The sequence below is a fragment of the Cupressus sempervirens genome, chromosome 8 (genome assembly GCF_028749045.1).
Source record: "Cupressus sempervirens isolate cs-2001-9-10 chromosome 8, ASM2874904v1, whole genome shotgun sequence".
Lineage (NCBI taxonomy): Eukaryota > Viridiplantae > Streptophyta > Pinopsida > Cupressales > Cupressaceae > Cupressus > Cupressus sempervirens.
Genome location: NC_143125.1, coordinates 20,252,545 through 20,271,595, shown reverse-complemented (window position 1 = coordinate 20,271,595; position 19,051 = coordinate 20,252,545). Strand labels below are relative to the sequence as shown.

At 38.5% G+C, this 19,051-nt stretch overlaps 1 protein-coding gene across 2 annotated transcripts in view; it reads right to left on the bottom strand.

Moving 5' to 3' along the window:
- LOC149541374 (ARM repeat superfamily protein) overlaps positions 1-19,051 on the bottom strand; it is a 348,244-nt gene that overhangs the window by 130,638 nt on the left and 198,555 nt on the right. For both annotated transcript variants that reach the window (XM_089796637.1, XM_089796638.1), the window contains exons 23-25: positions 4,211-4,474; positions 1,403-1,501; positions 973-1,157 (exon numbers count right to left, since the gene is read on the bottom strand). In XM_089796637.1, coding sequence (XP_089652763.1) covers positions 973-1,157; positions 1,403-1,501; positions 4,211-4,474 — 548 coding nt within the window. The remainder of the gene's footprint in view (positions 1-972; positions 1,158-1,402; positions 1,502-4,210; positions 4,475-19,051) is intronic.

The window sequence follows — 19,051 nt, the reverse complement described above, 5'->3', positions numbered from 1 at the left end:
CTCCTACTGCTTTCTTGGTCTCTGTTCTTTATTGTTATTTCTTTGGCGGTTTTCGTTTTGTTCGGGCATCTTTGTATGCTCCTACTAGGGTTTGCTTCACTGTTGTAATCTTTTCAATCCCATAGACCTCTTTTGGTCTTTTGTTGGACATTAATATCATTATCTTATCTTATCTTATCTACCCTACTCAAGATCATCATTTGGTCGTCTTTGCAAGAAAATTGGGATGAGTGAGATAGGTGTAAGTTTCAACAATGCAATCTATTGTCCACTAGAATGCCAATTAATCTGAGTCATCAAAACACAAAAACCATCTCAAACAATACCAAAGAACAAGTAGTGAAGTGCATCTATATTGGTAAGGAAAACTATTGAATCCCCAATTACTAAATAATAAATTATAAATAGTTTTTACTGAGAATTGGATAATGTCACAAAAATAAATTATAAATAGTTTTTACTGAGAATTGGATAATGTCGCAAAAAGCTACTTTGTGCAAGGCAAGTGCAACTAGTCTGTCATGTTCATTGCAATAGTAATCTTGCCTAAAATCCTGAAGATCCATGATTCCAACTAAGAAAGATATCAATCAGACTCCCTTTTGTCAATTCCTCCAAAGAGATTGTCACTCTCCGTCTATGTGTAGATGTCGCCTTCATTATGCAGTAGTTGGCTTCAAATCTATTAGGTGTAAAAGCTCCATCGACCTATAACATTATTGTGAATTAACCTAGAATAATCAAGAATCTGAAATGATATGCTCAAAATTAATATCAAACAGTGTACAAAATTACATAGTGACAAGAGAAAATGTGTTTTGCATATATAGTATACAATGAAACATATCATTTAATCCTTTTAGTGCTATATACAACAGTTACATATATGGATTTGTCTAACAGAAACTAAAAACTGGATCCACACAGAATATATACTGTCAAACACGCATTACATTCTGGAACTCCACATACCGTGTATTTAGTCCCACTCCAGAACGAACAAGATGAACAATGCGAGGAACTAATAGTTCTAAAGTAGGAAGATCAACATATTTTAGACACAGATCAAGAGTCTCCCACATTGGGGAATCTTTTGCAACTGCAACACGCAAGTTTTCAAACTTGTCTTTTTGAATACCAACACTTTCTGCATGTAACTGGGGAAAACAAAAAAAGAATCAGTAAATAGTAAAAGCACCTATGACTTATTTATTGGTAAATGCACTTAATAAAATGCTGTAACATATAAGAATAAATTAATGGAAATAAAACATTATGTTGTTTGAAATTGTACAAAAGTCGTGCATCTCAGACAAAGTTTCAAAGTTATTAATCAATAGCCCTTCTACTGTATAAGTAAAGCATACAAAAATATCAGTCTGAAGAATGGGGATATGTTAACCTCTGCATAATTCAGCCTCTGATCTTCTAAACTTGAAAGGCTTTCTAACATACAGAAAACCAAATCTGGTAAATGAGGTCGAATTGCATCCCCAGCACCCTGCAACAAAGATGTGTGAAGAGACAAAATGATAAAGGTTTGGATAACTTATGTCATTTCAATTTCAATCAAAAAACGATCCACTATTATTGTAGGAATTTAAATGCCCAATACAGTACAATTCTTTACAAGACCATACCCATGTTTGAATAATACATTACAGCTTAAGACTGGTATGCTTTCCACAGAGGAACCAAAATATTCTGACATTCTAAATCAATTATTTATATTGTATGATTTATCATAGCATACCAATTTGAATTTCTGTATGTGTTTTGGCACACTGCAGCACTATTGATTATTCTGAGTGGCTAACCATCTTTATGTAGAAAGAACAAATTTTGACAGAAGGTAACAATAGAAGAACAATCAGCATATCCATTCATGAGAAAAAATAATTTAAAGCCCTTTTTGTTAAATAGATGCCTAATCCTCCAACTCTGGATGGACATTTCAAAGGGCAGCATACAACATTAGACAAGATATCAAAGTAAAGTCCAATAACAATGTATGTGAATACTAGAAAAACAAGTAAATCAATGCATTTTTATCACTGGTGAGATAAACATAAGATCCCTGCAAAATGATAACAACTAAAATTATTGCAGGGAGACCCCTATTTAGGCATACAGACTCATTTCCACAAATGAAAGGTATGCCACTGCGTTATCCAGATTACACAATCATACAAATTAAGCCTAACCCAAAAGGAAACTTAATTGTAAGCATGATAGAATAACATTTATGCTGCAAAATATCCTGCAAACATAGTCTTCTGGAGTAACCATCTCCAATTGCAAATCATGTACATCCTACTCCAGTATTCAATACAATTGTAACAATTCTATAAGTAATAGATGTGCCCTGAGATGAAATCCAATTAACAGCGACTCCAGTACTTCTTGAATATAAAGAGTTGCATTTATAAAGTTATTGACAAAGCATTTTCTACAGTGGAAATTAGTTTTTCTTCTTTAGGGTGCATGACATACCCAAAGGGATTCTAAGGGTTGTAAAATAAATATATGTTGCATATTTGCAGTGCCATCATTTCTATTTTAAATAGACCTTAACCAACTTACTATATACGTACGCATTTTTTAAGCATATTGGCTATCTGAAAGCTATAGCCATAGTTAGACTGACACATTTCTGTGCTGCAACTACTAGCGAAACAAATCTGAATCTATAAGTTATGTCAACTAAACTCACAAACATTTAAAGGCAAGTCTTAGTGAGTCACAGTTAATCTACCCACCTGCATTTACTGCAGACCCATTCAAAGGAATAGCTCAAATTTCTGAAGTATTAAAAATGTGCCTAAAATATTTTGTTGTCAAAACTGAATTCTAACACAACACTGTTATGGAATAATATTCATGTCAATAATTTTGTTGATACTGGATTCATAATTAAACAACAATATTAATTGTACTTTACTTGCTACATGGATCACCGTAGTTTGAGCTTGCTAATAATATCAATGTGAAGATTTCACAATTCTAATTTGTTCATCCACGCGACATAGCCTTATGTAACTCCACATTGGTATATCCTACCCATTTGCACTCATATCAGAAGTTTTACCAAAATAGACATTTTAATATTTTAATGAATAAAAAAGTCATTTTTTTAATCTACACAAATGGCCAAATAGGTCAATGGGTCTTGTACATACAACCTATTATAATCAAAATTATCTAGCTAACAACCCTGGGACAACAAAAGACATTAAATGCATGAAAGAAAAACTAACCATTGTAAAAAACAGTCATAGTAAAATTCCTAAAATAATGGGATTCCAATATATTTGGAGAGTTTACCGTACAGGGTAAAAAGATCAACACATGTAGTATAACACAATTCAATGCAGAACAGATACTTTATTCATATATGCACTTAATGATTACAATCCGAATACAATGACTACAATGATCACAATGATGATTCCAAAATCCATCTCGGACATGTACATATACTTTTCCGAAGGGGTGACTCAAGCGTCATGCGCTAGTTCGGATACTACTCTAGCCGTCGGCTACACTATACATTTTACCGACTACAGAGAGCTACCAGTTAGCAAATAAAACCATAAAAAGGAAAATAAAACTAAATGAAATAAACCAAAGAAGTCAATAAAATCCCAATGAAAAATGGGGTTCAAATATATTTAGAGGGGCGAAATACAATTGGATTTTCTGAGCAATACTGAATTTTTAGCTTGAAGTTTTAATCAAACACTTCTAATGAATGATAGGTGAAGGATATTGATTAACCTCAGTAATGAATGTCCTTATTAAGTATGCTCAATCTCACGGTTCTTGCCTCATAATTGTGTCTTTGACAAGCAGATTGCACAGCATCAATTTTTGCAACAATGAAATAAAATGCTTGTGTGTTTGTCAATGTGACTATCTTTCTGGTATTGTATTGACAAGTATGCATTCAACTTTGAGTTAATGCAACTAATCTGGGATTCCAGTGCAAATCAGAAGTACAAATAAGCTTACAAAAATTGTTAGTATGCTCCTTCAATTCCACAGAATGCATTGCCATGATAAATAACTAAACATGTTGGAAAATTATGGATAATATATGAGTAGAATTTATCTTTACTGATCTGTCTTTTGAGTTCTACAAAAATATCAAAAATGCATGTAGGACATACTTTTCCTTTGCTTTCTTCGAAAGATTTTAAAAAGAACTAACCTTGGAAAGCTTCATGATCATTTTAATTGAAACTTGCTGCACACTTGAAACTTTGCTCATCATACCCTGAGAAAGCATAAATGGCAAAACAATAGCCATTGTTGCACTTGCATCATTTCTGTCTGTGAGGGATGTATCACACAGCCTTGTACTTAATGAGCTCACTGCTCGGCAGAGACTGTCACCAGCATTCCGAACAGTTTCCTTTATGTCATCCATAGCACGAAAAGCTGTTATCCAGATTCTCTCCAGGTACTTTCCTACCTAATGCATCCACAAAAATTCCAGAATATTCAATCAGAAAATTAAATAGTGTCATTGCCTTATGTGTTCTGCATTGACAATAGGGCAGCTAAATTTCCACACATAAATTTTACCAATCTCAGAATCAAATAATCAATATATTGAAATAGTGAATCAAACTTCAGTAACAGTTTATATACCCGCCAAAAAATGCTGCCAGTACAAAGACATGCTTATAGACAATATGGAAAAGAAGGCATCCATCAAGAATAAACTGGCAGTAAGTTGTTTCATCTTTAGAGAAGCGTTTCTATTTATCCAAAAAAAACATCTCCAATATGCTGCACCACAAAATGTAATCCACTGCTTCAAGGAAGACTGGACATCCCAATTAAATGGCATCTTAAAACCATAGTTTGAAAACTCAAACACCATGCAGACCTAGCAAGCCAAAAAAAAGTTACTTAGACTCTAGACTCAGCAAAGCAGAAGAAATATTCCTCACAAAACAAGATACTGATGCATATAAATAGCACATGAATTTATTTTTCTCATCAATATGTCAAAATTCAAATGTTTCATATGTTATATGGCCTTCAAATTGATTAATAATGCAAGAAAGAGGGGCCAAAGAGTTGGTTATATGGGCAACATGGGCATAAAAACAAGCCAGGTCTAGGGATAGCACAACCAATGGGGCTGAAAGTCAGTGCCACCAGAACCAAACTAAGGCATTTCATATCACAAGGAAATTCACTGTGCACATCACCTATCATAATTTTATCACTATATTTTCATCTATTCTTCAACACCAAGCCCTCACCATTTTTGAACAGACATTAATTGTTCCCACTCCCTTCTCTCAACATGTTTTTATCATGGGGATGTTGAAGATATCTTCAGTCTGGCCAAATCTGACCAAAAGTGTAAGAAAATCAATTGTAATACTCACAATTGCATGGGTTATGTTGTCATTCATTGTCAAACAAGTCCATGAAATAAAATCGCAGGTGCGAAAAAACCCTTGATTGAGACCTCATAAAATTTTGCTGAATAATTGATTTGACTTTCCCCAAAACTGACTAGATTTGAAGAGCTGGAACACTCACAAGTTGCCTCTTTTCACTGTTTCAGCCAATTATTACCATTTTTTCCTACTAAGTTTAAACTACCAAGAAAATTACCTAAATACATCTGAAGCAAAGTCTTTGGATGTCTTTTGTCCCCAATCATAATAAACAAACCCACATTTTAGTTGAAAATGCGGAATGTTCCTTTCTTGCACCTAGCTTAGTTTGATCTTTCCCTATTACTAGGTTTACCTAGGTTAAAAAGGATGCGATTAGGGGACTTAGTGTCCTGAAGTGAGCTCATTCAGTGATGTTGAGTGTTTCTGGCAAAATTTCTATTATCGGCATGTCGCTATTTTTAAACTTGGACACCTCAATTCCTCTCTCAGTTACTGCAGTGTATTTTAGTTGGACTTGGTGACTTAATAGAATTATTCTATTTTATTCATTAAATCAAGTGCCTTTTAAAAACATCCAATTTTACCTAGTAACATTGGCTTGTTTTTAAAAGAGGATCCGTTTGAAATCCAAAATAGACGCCTAAGGAAGAGGATAAATATTTATCCTATTGAGCTTATATTATGCTTACAAAAAGTAACGCCGATGAGGCATAAGCTCATTTAAACTAAATCAAAATGTTTTATTTGGGAACTCAAAAGGTTCAAACTTCTATGACATTTTTAAGTTGCTTTGAAATCAATTTTGAAAGAAAAAGGTTTCAAACGGAAAAAGCTTGCCCAAATTTCTTGTTTACTCTATATATTCATGCTTTGAGTTCTCATTCAGTTATGTTGAACTGATATATTACTGTTATACTATCAGGACAATTTTGAAGTTCATATCTTAACTGGTTGACAGCGAAATACCTCATTCAAATTATCAATTTCGGTGGTGAAAGGTACCCATAGCTGATAGGTTCTCATTGTTGGATATTTTTAGCATGTTTGAAGCTTTCAAGTGGAATTGTGGCTATTAGGACAATTTTGAAGTTCATATCTTAACTGGTTGACAGTGAAATACCTCATTCAAATTATCAATTTCGGTGGTGAAAGGTCCCCATAGCTGGTTGGTTCTCATTTTTGGATATTTTTAGCATGTTTGAAGCTTTCAAGTGGAATTGTGGCTTGAAGAGATAAAGTTCTTTACATTTTTTCATGTGGGTTTGAGATGTTTGGTGTGAAATATGGTTTACAATTTACACTTTGGCCCACGATGGGAGTACAAGCTACGAATACAAGCACAATGATGGGAGCTACAAACACGACATTGCAAACACAGCACAACACGAATGGAGCCACGTCGATGACAATCTAGGTTTTAATGCTACTGATGTCGACAATGGGCTAGCTTCATCTAGTCTTTGTCTCTTCTGTTGGCAACGTGATGACAATGCTCCCAACGGTTTTTGTTTTCGAACTGTGTGGTGTTGCCTCTATCTTTCGCCTTCAATGGGGTGCTTCGTTATTGTTCTTTCTCAACCTTTACTTTCCATTTCTGCTCGTTCCTATTCGAGCTCGTGCACCTTGATTTGTTCCTCATATAGACTGCTTGCATTGTTTACCTTTCCTTTCGGTGATTGGAGCTTGGTCTACCAAAGAGCGCAGTTGTTGTTGTGTTACGTTGGTCTTCCCTGGACCCTGTCTTTGTTACATTCTCCTATCTTCTGTTGTGTTCTACAACATCCTTCCTAGGTTAAAAGGAATTCATTCTTTACTGCATTACTTTGTTCATCCTTTGGAACTATGGGAGACGGATTCTACTATTTCTCACTATTGCGATTGTTACGACGAGCATGGCCAATTCGCAGTCTTTTCCTCTTTTGAGCAATGTGAGTTTTCTAATTCATTTCCTATTGTTCTCCCTTCTTTCTTTGTAACTTGTCTACTAGGTGTTGTGAAGTTTTCACACCATCACCCCAAAATTTTTGAGGACCCCCTTTTTTCTAATCGCCTTGGCAAATTTTTGGATTGTCCAACAATTTTGAGTTTTGAAAATTTTGAGCCTTGGACACCTTCAGGGCCAGTGGGGAGAAGTTTAGATTTATTTTCACCCAGTTTCAACTTGATTTTCTAGAGCCACCAATTTTATCCTTCAGCCGAACAAATTTTAAAGAGCAACACTTGGTAGGATAAAATTATAAATTTTGCACTTAGACATTTTCTTTTAAAAATTCGGATATAATTGTATAAATTTGGATAATTTTCAAAAAATGAAATTTTTGTTAAATTTGGTATTTTCGAAAATCTTAATTATTTTTTTTGGTGAAGAAAATTAATTTTTGTGATGGTGAAATAAAATTGCAAAATCGATTTTAGGCTCTAGAGAAATAATTTTATTTGTGTTAAAAAGCTAAAATTGCTTAGCTAAATCGATTTGGGTAAGAAATTGCAAAAAAATGATTTTAATAGATTAAAATTGTCTTGAAAACTTTTTGCCTTTAACGAAATTGGTAATTTAATATTGAAAAATGGCTTTTGGTTAGCCAAAATCCTATTTTAATGACGTATTAATTACTAAATCCTCATTAAATGGAAATATTTAACATCTCCAAGGCACCATTTAATTTCTTTTTGCAATTTAGAACTAATTGGCAATTTTAAAAGTTAATTTTCATCATGGCAAAATTAATTTTGGTTAAGTATTTAATGTGGCCATAATTTTGCATTAATTATTTGTTTTTCTTTCTCCCAGGGTCCAAGAAGAAAGTTGGATATAAGAGAAGGCCTCTCTCCCATTTCTTCCTCACTTTTCACTTCTCCTTCTCAAGGCGTTGGTGATTTTGCAAAAGCAGATCTGCACTTTTCTTGCTTGGCGAATTTTTTGGAGGCCGAAATTTGTGGAGGCCGAAATTTGTGGAGGCCGAATTTTGTGGGAGCCGAAATTTGTGGTAGCCGAATTTTGTGGAAGATAAAATTTTAATTTTTGCAAGTGGCTGCGATTTTTGCCCTAGGTTGGGAAATTTTATTTGGAGGTAAATTGCATGATAAATTTCTAATTTGCAAAAGGATTTGAACTTCTTGAAAGTCATATCCTAGGTTCCGAAAAGTCGCTGTAAGTTTACTAGTTAAAGTGAATTTTCATCATCTAGAGTTGCAAGGAGTGCTTAAGCTGACATCCATATTTCATTCTAGTCTAAGGATTGCTCCACTTTGTTCTTCTTGCCTTTTGGTCCACCACTCTACCATCCCGTAATAGGGCGACCAGCATGGAGGATGATAATGCAAGTAAGAATCTCAAGCGGGCGAACACTAAGAAAGACAAAGGATATGACGCCCAATACTTCCTTCTTCTCGAAAATGAAGAGAATAACTGACACCAATATCTGTACAGTGGACATGATACGGATGAGGGACAGACTGAAGGAAGGACAATCCCCCTTGGCAAAGAGGAGAATATCAACGAGACAAATTTTGGATCGAGGTTGGATGAGTTGGGAAAGGTTGTTATCAAGAAAAAGCATTTGGACACCCTTTCCTCTCTCAATACTTTTATTGGATTTGCGAAATAATATGAGAAGGATCATGAAAAGATGTTACAAGTAGCAAGCATCGTGGTGAAGTCAGTGGAACTCAGGGCGAAGCACACACCTTGTCCTCCTATGGAAGAAGTTAATAAAAGGTTAGCTAAGTTCATTGCCTTAGCTAAGAAAATGAAAGAAAAAGGGAGATTTATATTAGAATATCATTTGATGTAAGCCCAAGAGGCAATTTCCCTTTCTTCTAGAATAGGACAAGTGTCTATTTCTGATTGTCCACCATTTTGGTGCCTTCTCATTGGTTGCCACTTTTTGCACTTTTTTCATTGGTCCATTGATGAGGTGGCAGCTTCTCATTGGCTAATGGGGTGGCAAACCTAATAAGGGTTTTGAGGATCCAATCTGGATCGTTGATCTTGTTTTGATCTCCACCATCCGTTGTAGTTTTGGCCCCTATAAAAGGCCATTTGTTCTCATTTGTAAAGGGTTGGAGAAATTGTTGCGAAGATAATACCAAAATTGCTCTCTTTTTCATTGTTGCGATTTGCATGTTGATTAAGAGCGTTGGGTATTATTGCATGTTTTCTACTTCCACTTAGTTAGATTTCTTTTCAAGTTGTTAAAGTTGGTTTCCTTTCAAGTTGTTTAAGTGAGGCTAGAGTAGATGAACAATTGTATGGTAGCATTGGTAACTGTTTGATAGGGATAAATACTAGGCCACTAGCATCCTAGCGGCTGGTTGAGAAGCTTTGTGTGGTAAACCAGTTTATTATTCCTTCGAATCATTGCACCTGTGGAAGTGAGGCCGCTGGTCAACTCTCATTAGGTTCGGTCCCCGTCCATTTGCTAACCTTCCATTCATAGGAGTAGGAGTAGAATAGTAAGTAGTTGGGTAGTCGACGCTTAGAGAAGCAAGTTAGAGGAGTAAGTTAAGTATTAGAACACATCCATTCACCTTCCACAACCATTGCCTTCCCATCAATATCATCACTGGCAGACACATCCTCCATCACCACCACCATCAACATTATCTGCCTCTGCACATTTCACAAACTGAGTCGTCATCTCCATCACTCCACCAAAGTTCAAGTCATCCTCGAATGAATAGCATAAGGCCGCCTACGTGATTACTAGCAAATCACATCGATAAAACTGAGCGAGACGGTGTAAGGAACATTGGAGCTATTGCTTATGTCTTCATGAGTAATAACTTTTCAAGAGAGGAGTTTCATGTTTGATATCCCATATTGAATATTCAGATCCTAATATGTTATGTAAGTGATACAAAACTCGCATCAACACTAGGGTTTGTGTGTTTTCCAAGGTTCCTTATGTTTGCTTGACCAATTCTTCGTTCACCCTAGATGCTCCAGAGCTTCCCCTTACTCCTCTGCATACTTGCCAAAGCAAGAATACAGATATAGTGTTAACAGAAATGTTGGAAAGAGTTGTTAAGATGGAGGTTGCGCTTTTGAAGGTTACAGATACCAGATTGACAAAACTATTGGAGAGAGTTTGTCGACTAGAGACAGAGAATAAGTTGTTTAGAGGTAAGGTACTGGAGGTATCCAATAATAATTCCATTGTCATAGTAGATCATTGTGAGCTATGCCACTATCGGACGAAGCAAGGTGTTGTTAGCTCAGTCATTTCGAAGCTACAAGCAAGACAATCCGAACTTGACAACATACAAAACTCACTCTAAAGATAGATTGAGAAACAGTTGAAATCATGGGCATTAGACAATAATAATGCAATTACTCCTCTTGAGGGGGTTGAGGCTGTAGGCCACTACAAACTTGTTGAGGAAAGTGCAAGGAGAACTAGGGAACACAATATGTAGGTTCATGGCCTCCCGCCCATCATCTCTGAGCCTTTAGATGTTGCATACACATTTCCAATGATTCCACAATTTTATTAGATAGACTACAAGTACTCCAGACCGAAAGGAAACCATCTAAGATTTTTCTTGATGAGGACCTTCCTAAGTCCCAAGTCACAAAACTTAAACAAGCCAGAGCTCTAGTAGCAGTTGTAATATGGGACGACAACTGGGAAGCCATCAGAAACCTTAGGGTGGTGATTCAAGATAGTTTACTTCCTAGTTCAAAGTCCAGACCCACAGTAGTGAACACTAAATGACGTTCTAAATGGCAAGGTGGTGTTTTTTTGTCTTAGGCTTTATAGATTAGTTCTTGGAACTCTAATAGTTCAGTTCAGTACTCTCCACATCTTCTTGATGCTGTGGATTTCTCAAATTTGGTGTTCCCCACTAAGATTAGTGAGAGCCATATCCGACCTCATTCTACATTTGTTGGTTTCATTAGATAACTAACTTCAGGAATGAGACCACAAGTTCCGGTGGGATTTGCGGTTTTGGGGCATCCCTGCCTTGTTAGAGATCGACCCTGTGATTTGGTTTATGTTGTCCTTTCTGATGCCTTGGCTAATTTCATGTAAACCCAATTTTTCAGCACTGCCACACGTGTCATAGAGATCAATTTTAGTGTCCACTATTTCCTTTGACATCCTCCCCCTATTTTGTCCATAGTGGCCATGATGAGGACCCCTTCTCTGACCTTAATAACAATGTTAACCAATTGTCCATTGTTGGGAAAGATCTCCTCTTTAGGGACTTAGATGCAACAAACTCCCCTTCACAGTAGGGTGGATGACTCTTTGCATTGTGGACTTAGATCCGCCTTACATTAGGCTCCCCAGGTCATTAAAGGACCCATATGCTCCCCTGACCAAATACAACAATCATCTTTTATAGCTTACTAAGTTCTTGGACATACTAGTTCTTAATGGGTTAACTTGTCTTCTTGAATCACACTTATTTACATACAAGTCTCATGGTAGTGGTGCTACCGCAGTGGGTTATGCTCTCTTGGCATTCCTTCATCCCCTCCCTTAGCAACTTCTCCATTAACCCCCTTTTTCTAGTTGGTCATGTTATATATATATATATATATATATATATATATATATATATATATATGTGATGGAAATATTGTCTTTTGTCAAAGGTCAAAAGACACATCAAATGAGAACATGATTGTATTCTAAGGAATGAGTTGTAAAAGGCATTTAGAATTAATGATGGACAACAATTCAGTGACACTAGATTATCATGGCAACATGTATATAGATTATATCGGATCACATGGCAACATGCTAAGTGTTATATGCTTCAGGAGCTAAGGACATACATGAAATGTGCAGTTTATAAACAGTGACAAGTTTCAGATTTGAATAGCTAGGACTACTCTTACAGAGGTGTATCTGGCAGCTGGAGCAAAGGTTTCTTCATAATCAATTCCCTCTTTCTGAGAGAATCCCCTGGCTACGAATCTGGCTTTATATTTTTCAATGCTACCGTCAGCAGCATGATTGATTTTAAATATCCACTTAGAAGAAACAACAGATTTTCCTTCAGGCCTTGGAACAATTTCCCAAACATCATTCTTAATAATGGATTGGTATTCTTCCATCATAGCATCTTTCCAAGCTGTATGTTTAATAGCACCCGAAACATTGGTTGGTTCTGATTTAGATAAATCACTCATATTTGTTGCAAAACTAGAAAATCTTTTGGGTCTTTTGCTTTCTCTAAAGGTTCCAGATGATGCAACGAAGTCTTGTGCTTCCTCTACAATCTTAATAGCCCAATGTGGTCTTTTCTTAGGATTTTGAGTTTCCTCAAGATTAAGATTTTGTGTTTTATCTTTAATTTCTTCAATCTTCTCCCTCTGAAACTCAAATTCATAATTTTCTTTAGAACTAGGTAAATGTGTGGGATCTTCAAAACTAACGGCTCTTTTATATGCTAAATTTTCTTCAAATATTACATCCCTACTAAGTTCAATGTTTTTTTGACCAAGTATGAAAATTATATATACTTTAGATGTTTACTATACTTGATAAAAATACCTTTCCTCCCGGAGAGTTCTAACTTAGTTCTCTTTTCTTTTGGAACATGAATGTACACTGGACACCCAAATATCCTAAGATGGCATATATTAGGTTTAACCTTAGAAAACACTTCTTCAGGAGTTTTATCTCTAAGGTGGGAGTGACAACTTCTATTTTGAATATAGACAGCAGTGCAAGAGGCTTCAGCCCAAAGATAATATTCTAAATTTTGATCAAATATCATAGCTCTTGTTGCTTCTATAATTGTTCTATTCTTCCATTCTGCTACCCCGTTTTGCTATGAGTTATAAGGAACAGTATACACCCTCTTAATTCCTGCATCTTTACAAAACTCTTTAAACAAATCTTAAGTAATGTCCCCTCCATTATCAGTCCTAAGAGTTTTAATTTTGTGTCCTGATAGGTTTTTAGTTAGGGTTTTGAATTCTTTAAATCTCTTAAGGATTTATTCTGAGTGGACTAATTCAAAAACATTGTTAGTTTTTCTAGTGCTATCTTGAAATGGACTTTTGTTGTTCTTACCTAGAGCACATCCTTTGCATATGCTTGAATGATCTTTATTCAACTTAGGTAAACCAGTCACCATCTTCTCCATATTCGATAAGGTTTTGAAGTTTAGATGTCCTAACCTTCTATGCCATATTTCGTTTATATCAGCAGCTTCATGAATTAAGGCTTGAGTAGGTTCTATATTTAATTCACATAAGTATGTAATGTCCCCTACTTAATGTGACCATCAGGGTTAGTAGATTAGCCTATGATACGAGCTTTCGTAGGCTAACAAAGTGATGAGCTAGCTCATTTGGCAGTATTTTAAGGAGTTGCTATTTTTCAGTAAGTCAAGGGGAGTCAAGTGATATGGGAATTTCAGGTGTTTGGCTTGGTAGATTTGGTTGAGCTCTTTCCGACGAACTATCATACATGGTATTCTAAGTTCAACTCATATGATTTTAATGCCGAAGTTAATATACTTTATTATAAAGTGATAATTAAATAAAAGACTTATTAATTATGTCACTTTATTATAAAGTTGTTTTAAAAAAATGTTTCTCATTTATCCCACATTGCTTATGCAAATGAATCCAACTTCTTGGAGAACTTTATATTCTCTTGGCTGGAATGAGTTAGGGTATGCTTGGATGAAATTATTATTATGCTTTTGGACTTTTGGGAAATCTAATTGTTGAGCTTGGAGGATGAAACCCCTCTTTGCTAGCATTCTCTTCATTGTTGAAAGACACAGTCAAGAGGATTATCGGGTGTTTTCATTTAGAAAACACAATGGGATTTATTGGTGATTTTACACATGATTTAAGAGCTCTGAAGTTCAGGTTATGCAGCCATGAATAGTAATTTTGCTACAATGCGCGTGAATGGTGTTTTCCTAAACTGTGCGTGAATAATGTTTTTGCTACAATGCCCATGAATAGTGTTTTGCTACAGTGCGTATTGTTAGCCGACTGCATGGTTCCGGCGAAGTTTCTGTAGCCGACAGATTGACTGTTGTCGGTGTTTTGTATTTTGTAGCCAACGGGTAAATAGTTTGTAGCGGATGTAATGTTGTGGCCGACGGACTCCTTCGGGAAGGTTCGGTGGTAGTATTTATATTCCGTCTAGGATCATTGTAAATCATCAATCATCTACTATTACGGATATTATGAAGCATAATGTATGTCTGGCATATGCGAATATAATTCTGCTATTCTGTTCCATTGTCTGTATGCGTTGATTTCTTTACCAGTACGGTAAACATTTGGCGCTGTTGCCTTATGAATCTGGAAGGTGGGAGGAATGAAGATTAATGCCAAATCAGCTTAACAACGATCAGAATAAGGTTAAGGAAAAAGATGGAACCCATACTACGCAAGAGAATTTAATTCTAGCACAAGCCGAACACCAAGGGAGATTTCAGAAGATTGTCGACGGAAACCGGAGCGTCGAAGAATTGTTGGAGGAGACTCGGCAGCGGGTTGAATTGGTGGAAGAAGCACGGGAGGAGTTATTGAATTTGTGTTCGCCGACGGAAGAAAATTCAGACGGAAGAGCATCAACATGCACGGCTCGCAGTGTCGAGGGAGCACGAGCGTGGAGTGACCTCTTCGTCCGGGATAGACTTCCACGGGAAACAACTTCAGAAGATCCTTCTTCTTCACCAAGGTTCGCTGCTATCGACACCTCCAGTGCGAGAGTGCAGACCGCCGGTGTGGGAGTTTAGACTGTTGGTGTGGGAGTGCAGACCGTCGGTGTGGGAGTTCAAACTGTCGGTGTGGGAGTGTCGATCGCCGATGTGGGAGTGCCGACCGCCGGTGTAGGAGTGCAGACCTCCGGTGTGGGAGTGCAGACCTCCGGTGTTGTGATGGCGAGACCCAAAGAAAAGTTGCCGAAGTTTGAGGGCAATGGTACGGCCGACCCCATCCAACATTGTAAGACATGTGAGACGATCTGGCGGACAAATGGAATCACAGATGCCAACGAATGGGTCAAGCAATTTCCAGCAACCCTACAGGGTGTGGCGAATGATTGGTTTTCGGATACGAATCCACAAAAGCTAAATAGCTGGGATAACATTAAAAAGAAGTTCCTGGCGGAATTTAAACTCTTGCGGGATGATAATGAAATCGTAGCAGAGATTTTCAATACCAAACAGGGGAAGCACGAAACTATCCGCGTCTACGCCAGGAGATTAAAAGACTTAATAAACAAAATGGAAAGCAAGCCGGCGGACAGATTGCAGAAAAGATGGTTCGTGGACGGCCTACGCTCGAAGTTGCGGAGGAAAATGAAAATTGAGCCACCATCGTCATATGTGGACACGTATAACAGAGCACTGGACCTTGAAAGTGAGTAGAAGACAAAGAAGAAGAAACCTAGCTCCTTTGATTCTGATGACGATGAGCCTGTCGGAGATGATAGCAGCAACGATGAAGGCAGTAGCAAGAAGGTTCGTGCCCTACAGAAGGATATGGTTCGCATGATGAAGGAGTTTAAAAACATGCAGAAGGAGCCAAAAGGCAGTGAACTGTGGTGCACGGAATGTAAGACTGACGGTCATACTAAAGGATCGTGTCCAAAGAACCAATTCTATGACATTTGTCAGATCATGGGCCATTCGACAAATGAGTGCCCCTTTAACATGAAGACAAGAGGATCTCCGTAGGTGTTTCTTACACAGGAGGCTTCCCCGTCGGGCAGTAGCGAAAATACGAATACCGCAGGTGCCACATCCGGAGGGTACAGGAATAATAACAGAGGGCAAAACAACAACAATACAAATAATAACAATAATAATGGGAGCCGAAGTCGAACTCAGTATGATGCAAACAGACGGCCAATCATTCAATGCCAAGCATGTAATTTGTGGGGTCACTTTGCGCGGGATTGTACAATGGCAAACACACTGAAATTATTATGCAGATAGTGCGGACCCGGCGATCATGAAGATTCCAAGTGTCCAAAGTCTAGAGTAAACTTGATCACTGTTGGCACAGAGGTAGAGGAGGTTCTGGCAATTACACGGAGGCAAGCGGAGGAAAAGAGAAAATTGGGGGAAGTGCAGGCAGAAATTGCAAAGGCATCGTCGGCGAGGACATCTCAGTTGAAGGACATCACCGGCACCTTGGCAAGGAACTTCGCAAAATAAAACATTGTACGGCAGATCTTACAAACGGAGATACCGATCAAGATCAGTGACCTTCTCACAATGCCCCAATTACGGACGGCCATTCTAAATCATACACCGTTTTCGAAAGCAATGGAGGACACAGGAAGGGATAGTAGGGAAGTGATGACAACAGACCCAATGCTGCTAGCACTCACATCCAAACGGCATCCGGCAATTGTCGAGATGGGGATTTTGGGAAATGTTTTGACAGAGACAATTGTTGACGGAGGGTCCGACGTAAATGTCTTACCGAAGGATACTTGGAAGAAGTTGGGAAAGCCGACGCTATGGCCACCTACATTCTAGTTGCTCACGGCAGACCAGCACGGGATCAAACCATTAGGAACCTTGAGGGCGCAACCGGTAACCATTGGTACGCAACCATTTTTATTGGATTTTGTAATTATTCCATTGAAAAGAAAAGGATATGATGCTATTCTGGGACTGGATTGGTTGGTGCAAGCAAAAGTAAAACATGATTGGAAACGAAATACCCTATCAATGGAGGGCAGAGGCAAAAGATTCACAATTGACCTGCACAAACAAATGGTCGGTGAGGAGGCAGCATCGTTAGATTCAGAAAGTGACGACAAAAGTGACGACGAAAGAAAGAGGAGAATGGAACAAGACGAAGGAGTATTGAGACTTGATGGAGGATCGAATGATGACGACCTGGACTCGATGAATGGCCTGTTCCACTGGCAGATAGAAGACTACGAACTGTTTCCGAGTTGCAATATGTTAACGGTCGATGAACGTGACAAAACACAGGAAAATGAATGTCCGGAGGAATGCAGGGAAACAGAAGAAGGAAAAGCTGCCATGGCTGAAGCTAAGGGGAAGAACATACAGTCTGAACATAGAAAAACGAAAGATCCCACTGTCCGGTACATGGTGAATGGACCGCGCGGAAAGAAAAGGTTACACCGCAGCATAAAATTAGTGGAAGGGCACCGACAGTAAGGAAATAATCCAGTTGCGCGACGACCGCAGGCACAGTGGGCGACGGAGGTGGCACAGCACAGGCGTAAGGCGTATGACGGTCGGAACGAAATCAAAGTGGAAAGGTTTAAGGCCAGATGGTTTGGACCATATCAGATTCGGAAGGTCGGCGACAATGGAGCGATCAGATTATCAACTTTGGACGGGCAGAAGGTACCTCCGACAGTCAACGGATCCAAATTCAAAATATATGGTGCCAGGAAGACTCTGTCGTTGTCGCAGAAGGGGACTCCCTCATCGTTGCCGAATGGCGACGGTCAGAGGCAAATTTGAGGTGCTTTGTATATTTTTTGAAGAAGAAAAAAAATATATATATTGAAAAAAGAATTTTAAAAAAATAATAACAATTGTAAAAGTCCCGTGGGTGGCTCCAGCGGGTAGCTGTCCGCGGAATGTCCCGCAAATAGTTCCTGTGGACTGTCCCGCGGCAAAGGTCCACGGACATGTCCCGCGGGTAGCTGTCCCGCAAACATGTCCCACGGGTAGTCGCCGCGGACTGTCCCGCGGGTGGCTCCCGTGGACATGTCTCGCAGGTAGCTGTCCGCGGACTGTCCCGCGGCAGATGTTTGCAGACTGTTCTGCAGGAGGTTTTCTGCAGCATGATCTATCTATCTGTTTTCATTGCCGGAAGAATTTTTGAGCTTCTCATTGCCGGAGGAGTGGTTTCAGTGAAGGATTGTTGGAGTTTTTCTCATTTGCGGAGGAGAGATTGTTTGAGTTTGTGTAGAAGATGGGTGTGCGAGGTTTTCTTAAAAAAAAAAAAAAAAAAAAAAAAGATGACGACAGATTCAAGTTGTTCAAAATGAGTGACAAATAATGCCAAAGGGAAAGGGAAGCATCAGTGGTTGCCAGAAAGAGTGTAGAATCGGCAGAAAATGGCAGAAATGGTGTGTTTCGTGCAGTTCTATGTGGGTTTCAAAGTGCTAATTTGATCGCGGCAAGGAGCGCACCCCGGGCGCTGCCCCAGGACCCCGCGGGGGCGCTGCCCCTCAACCCCGCCGGGGGCGTTGCCCCTTGGACCCTGTCGTTGCGGATATCAGTCATGGGAGTCTAACCAGTTGAGAAAAGTTGAAGTTGTTGCAGGCATGGACTTTCTATGTACTAAGGCACTGGGAGTAGGTGTTGGCCGGGAGGCTGTCTTGGTGGATGCGTAGAGAGCTCGGGAGGAGCTAATCATCCAGTTGGAGGCAGTGCAGCGACACTTTGCTCAAGGTACCGAGGAATTGAAAACAGAGAAAGCAGCACAAGTGGCTATCAAGGTCAGCTTCATTGAGGAGGTAGAGTGTTGTGTTAGTAGAGGCTACAGGCACGGGACGAAGTGACAGTGATGTGTCAGAAGCAGATTTATCTGGTTGTAATTAGTCCGTTAATGTATTTTGTTTGTTAATTTGTTTCAGATATTTTGTAATTGTCGTCTGGAGACGACTTTTCTTTTTCGGGGGGATGGTGTCAGC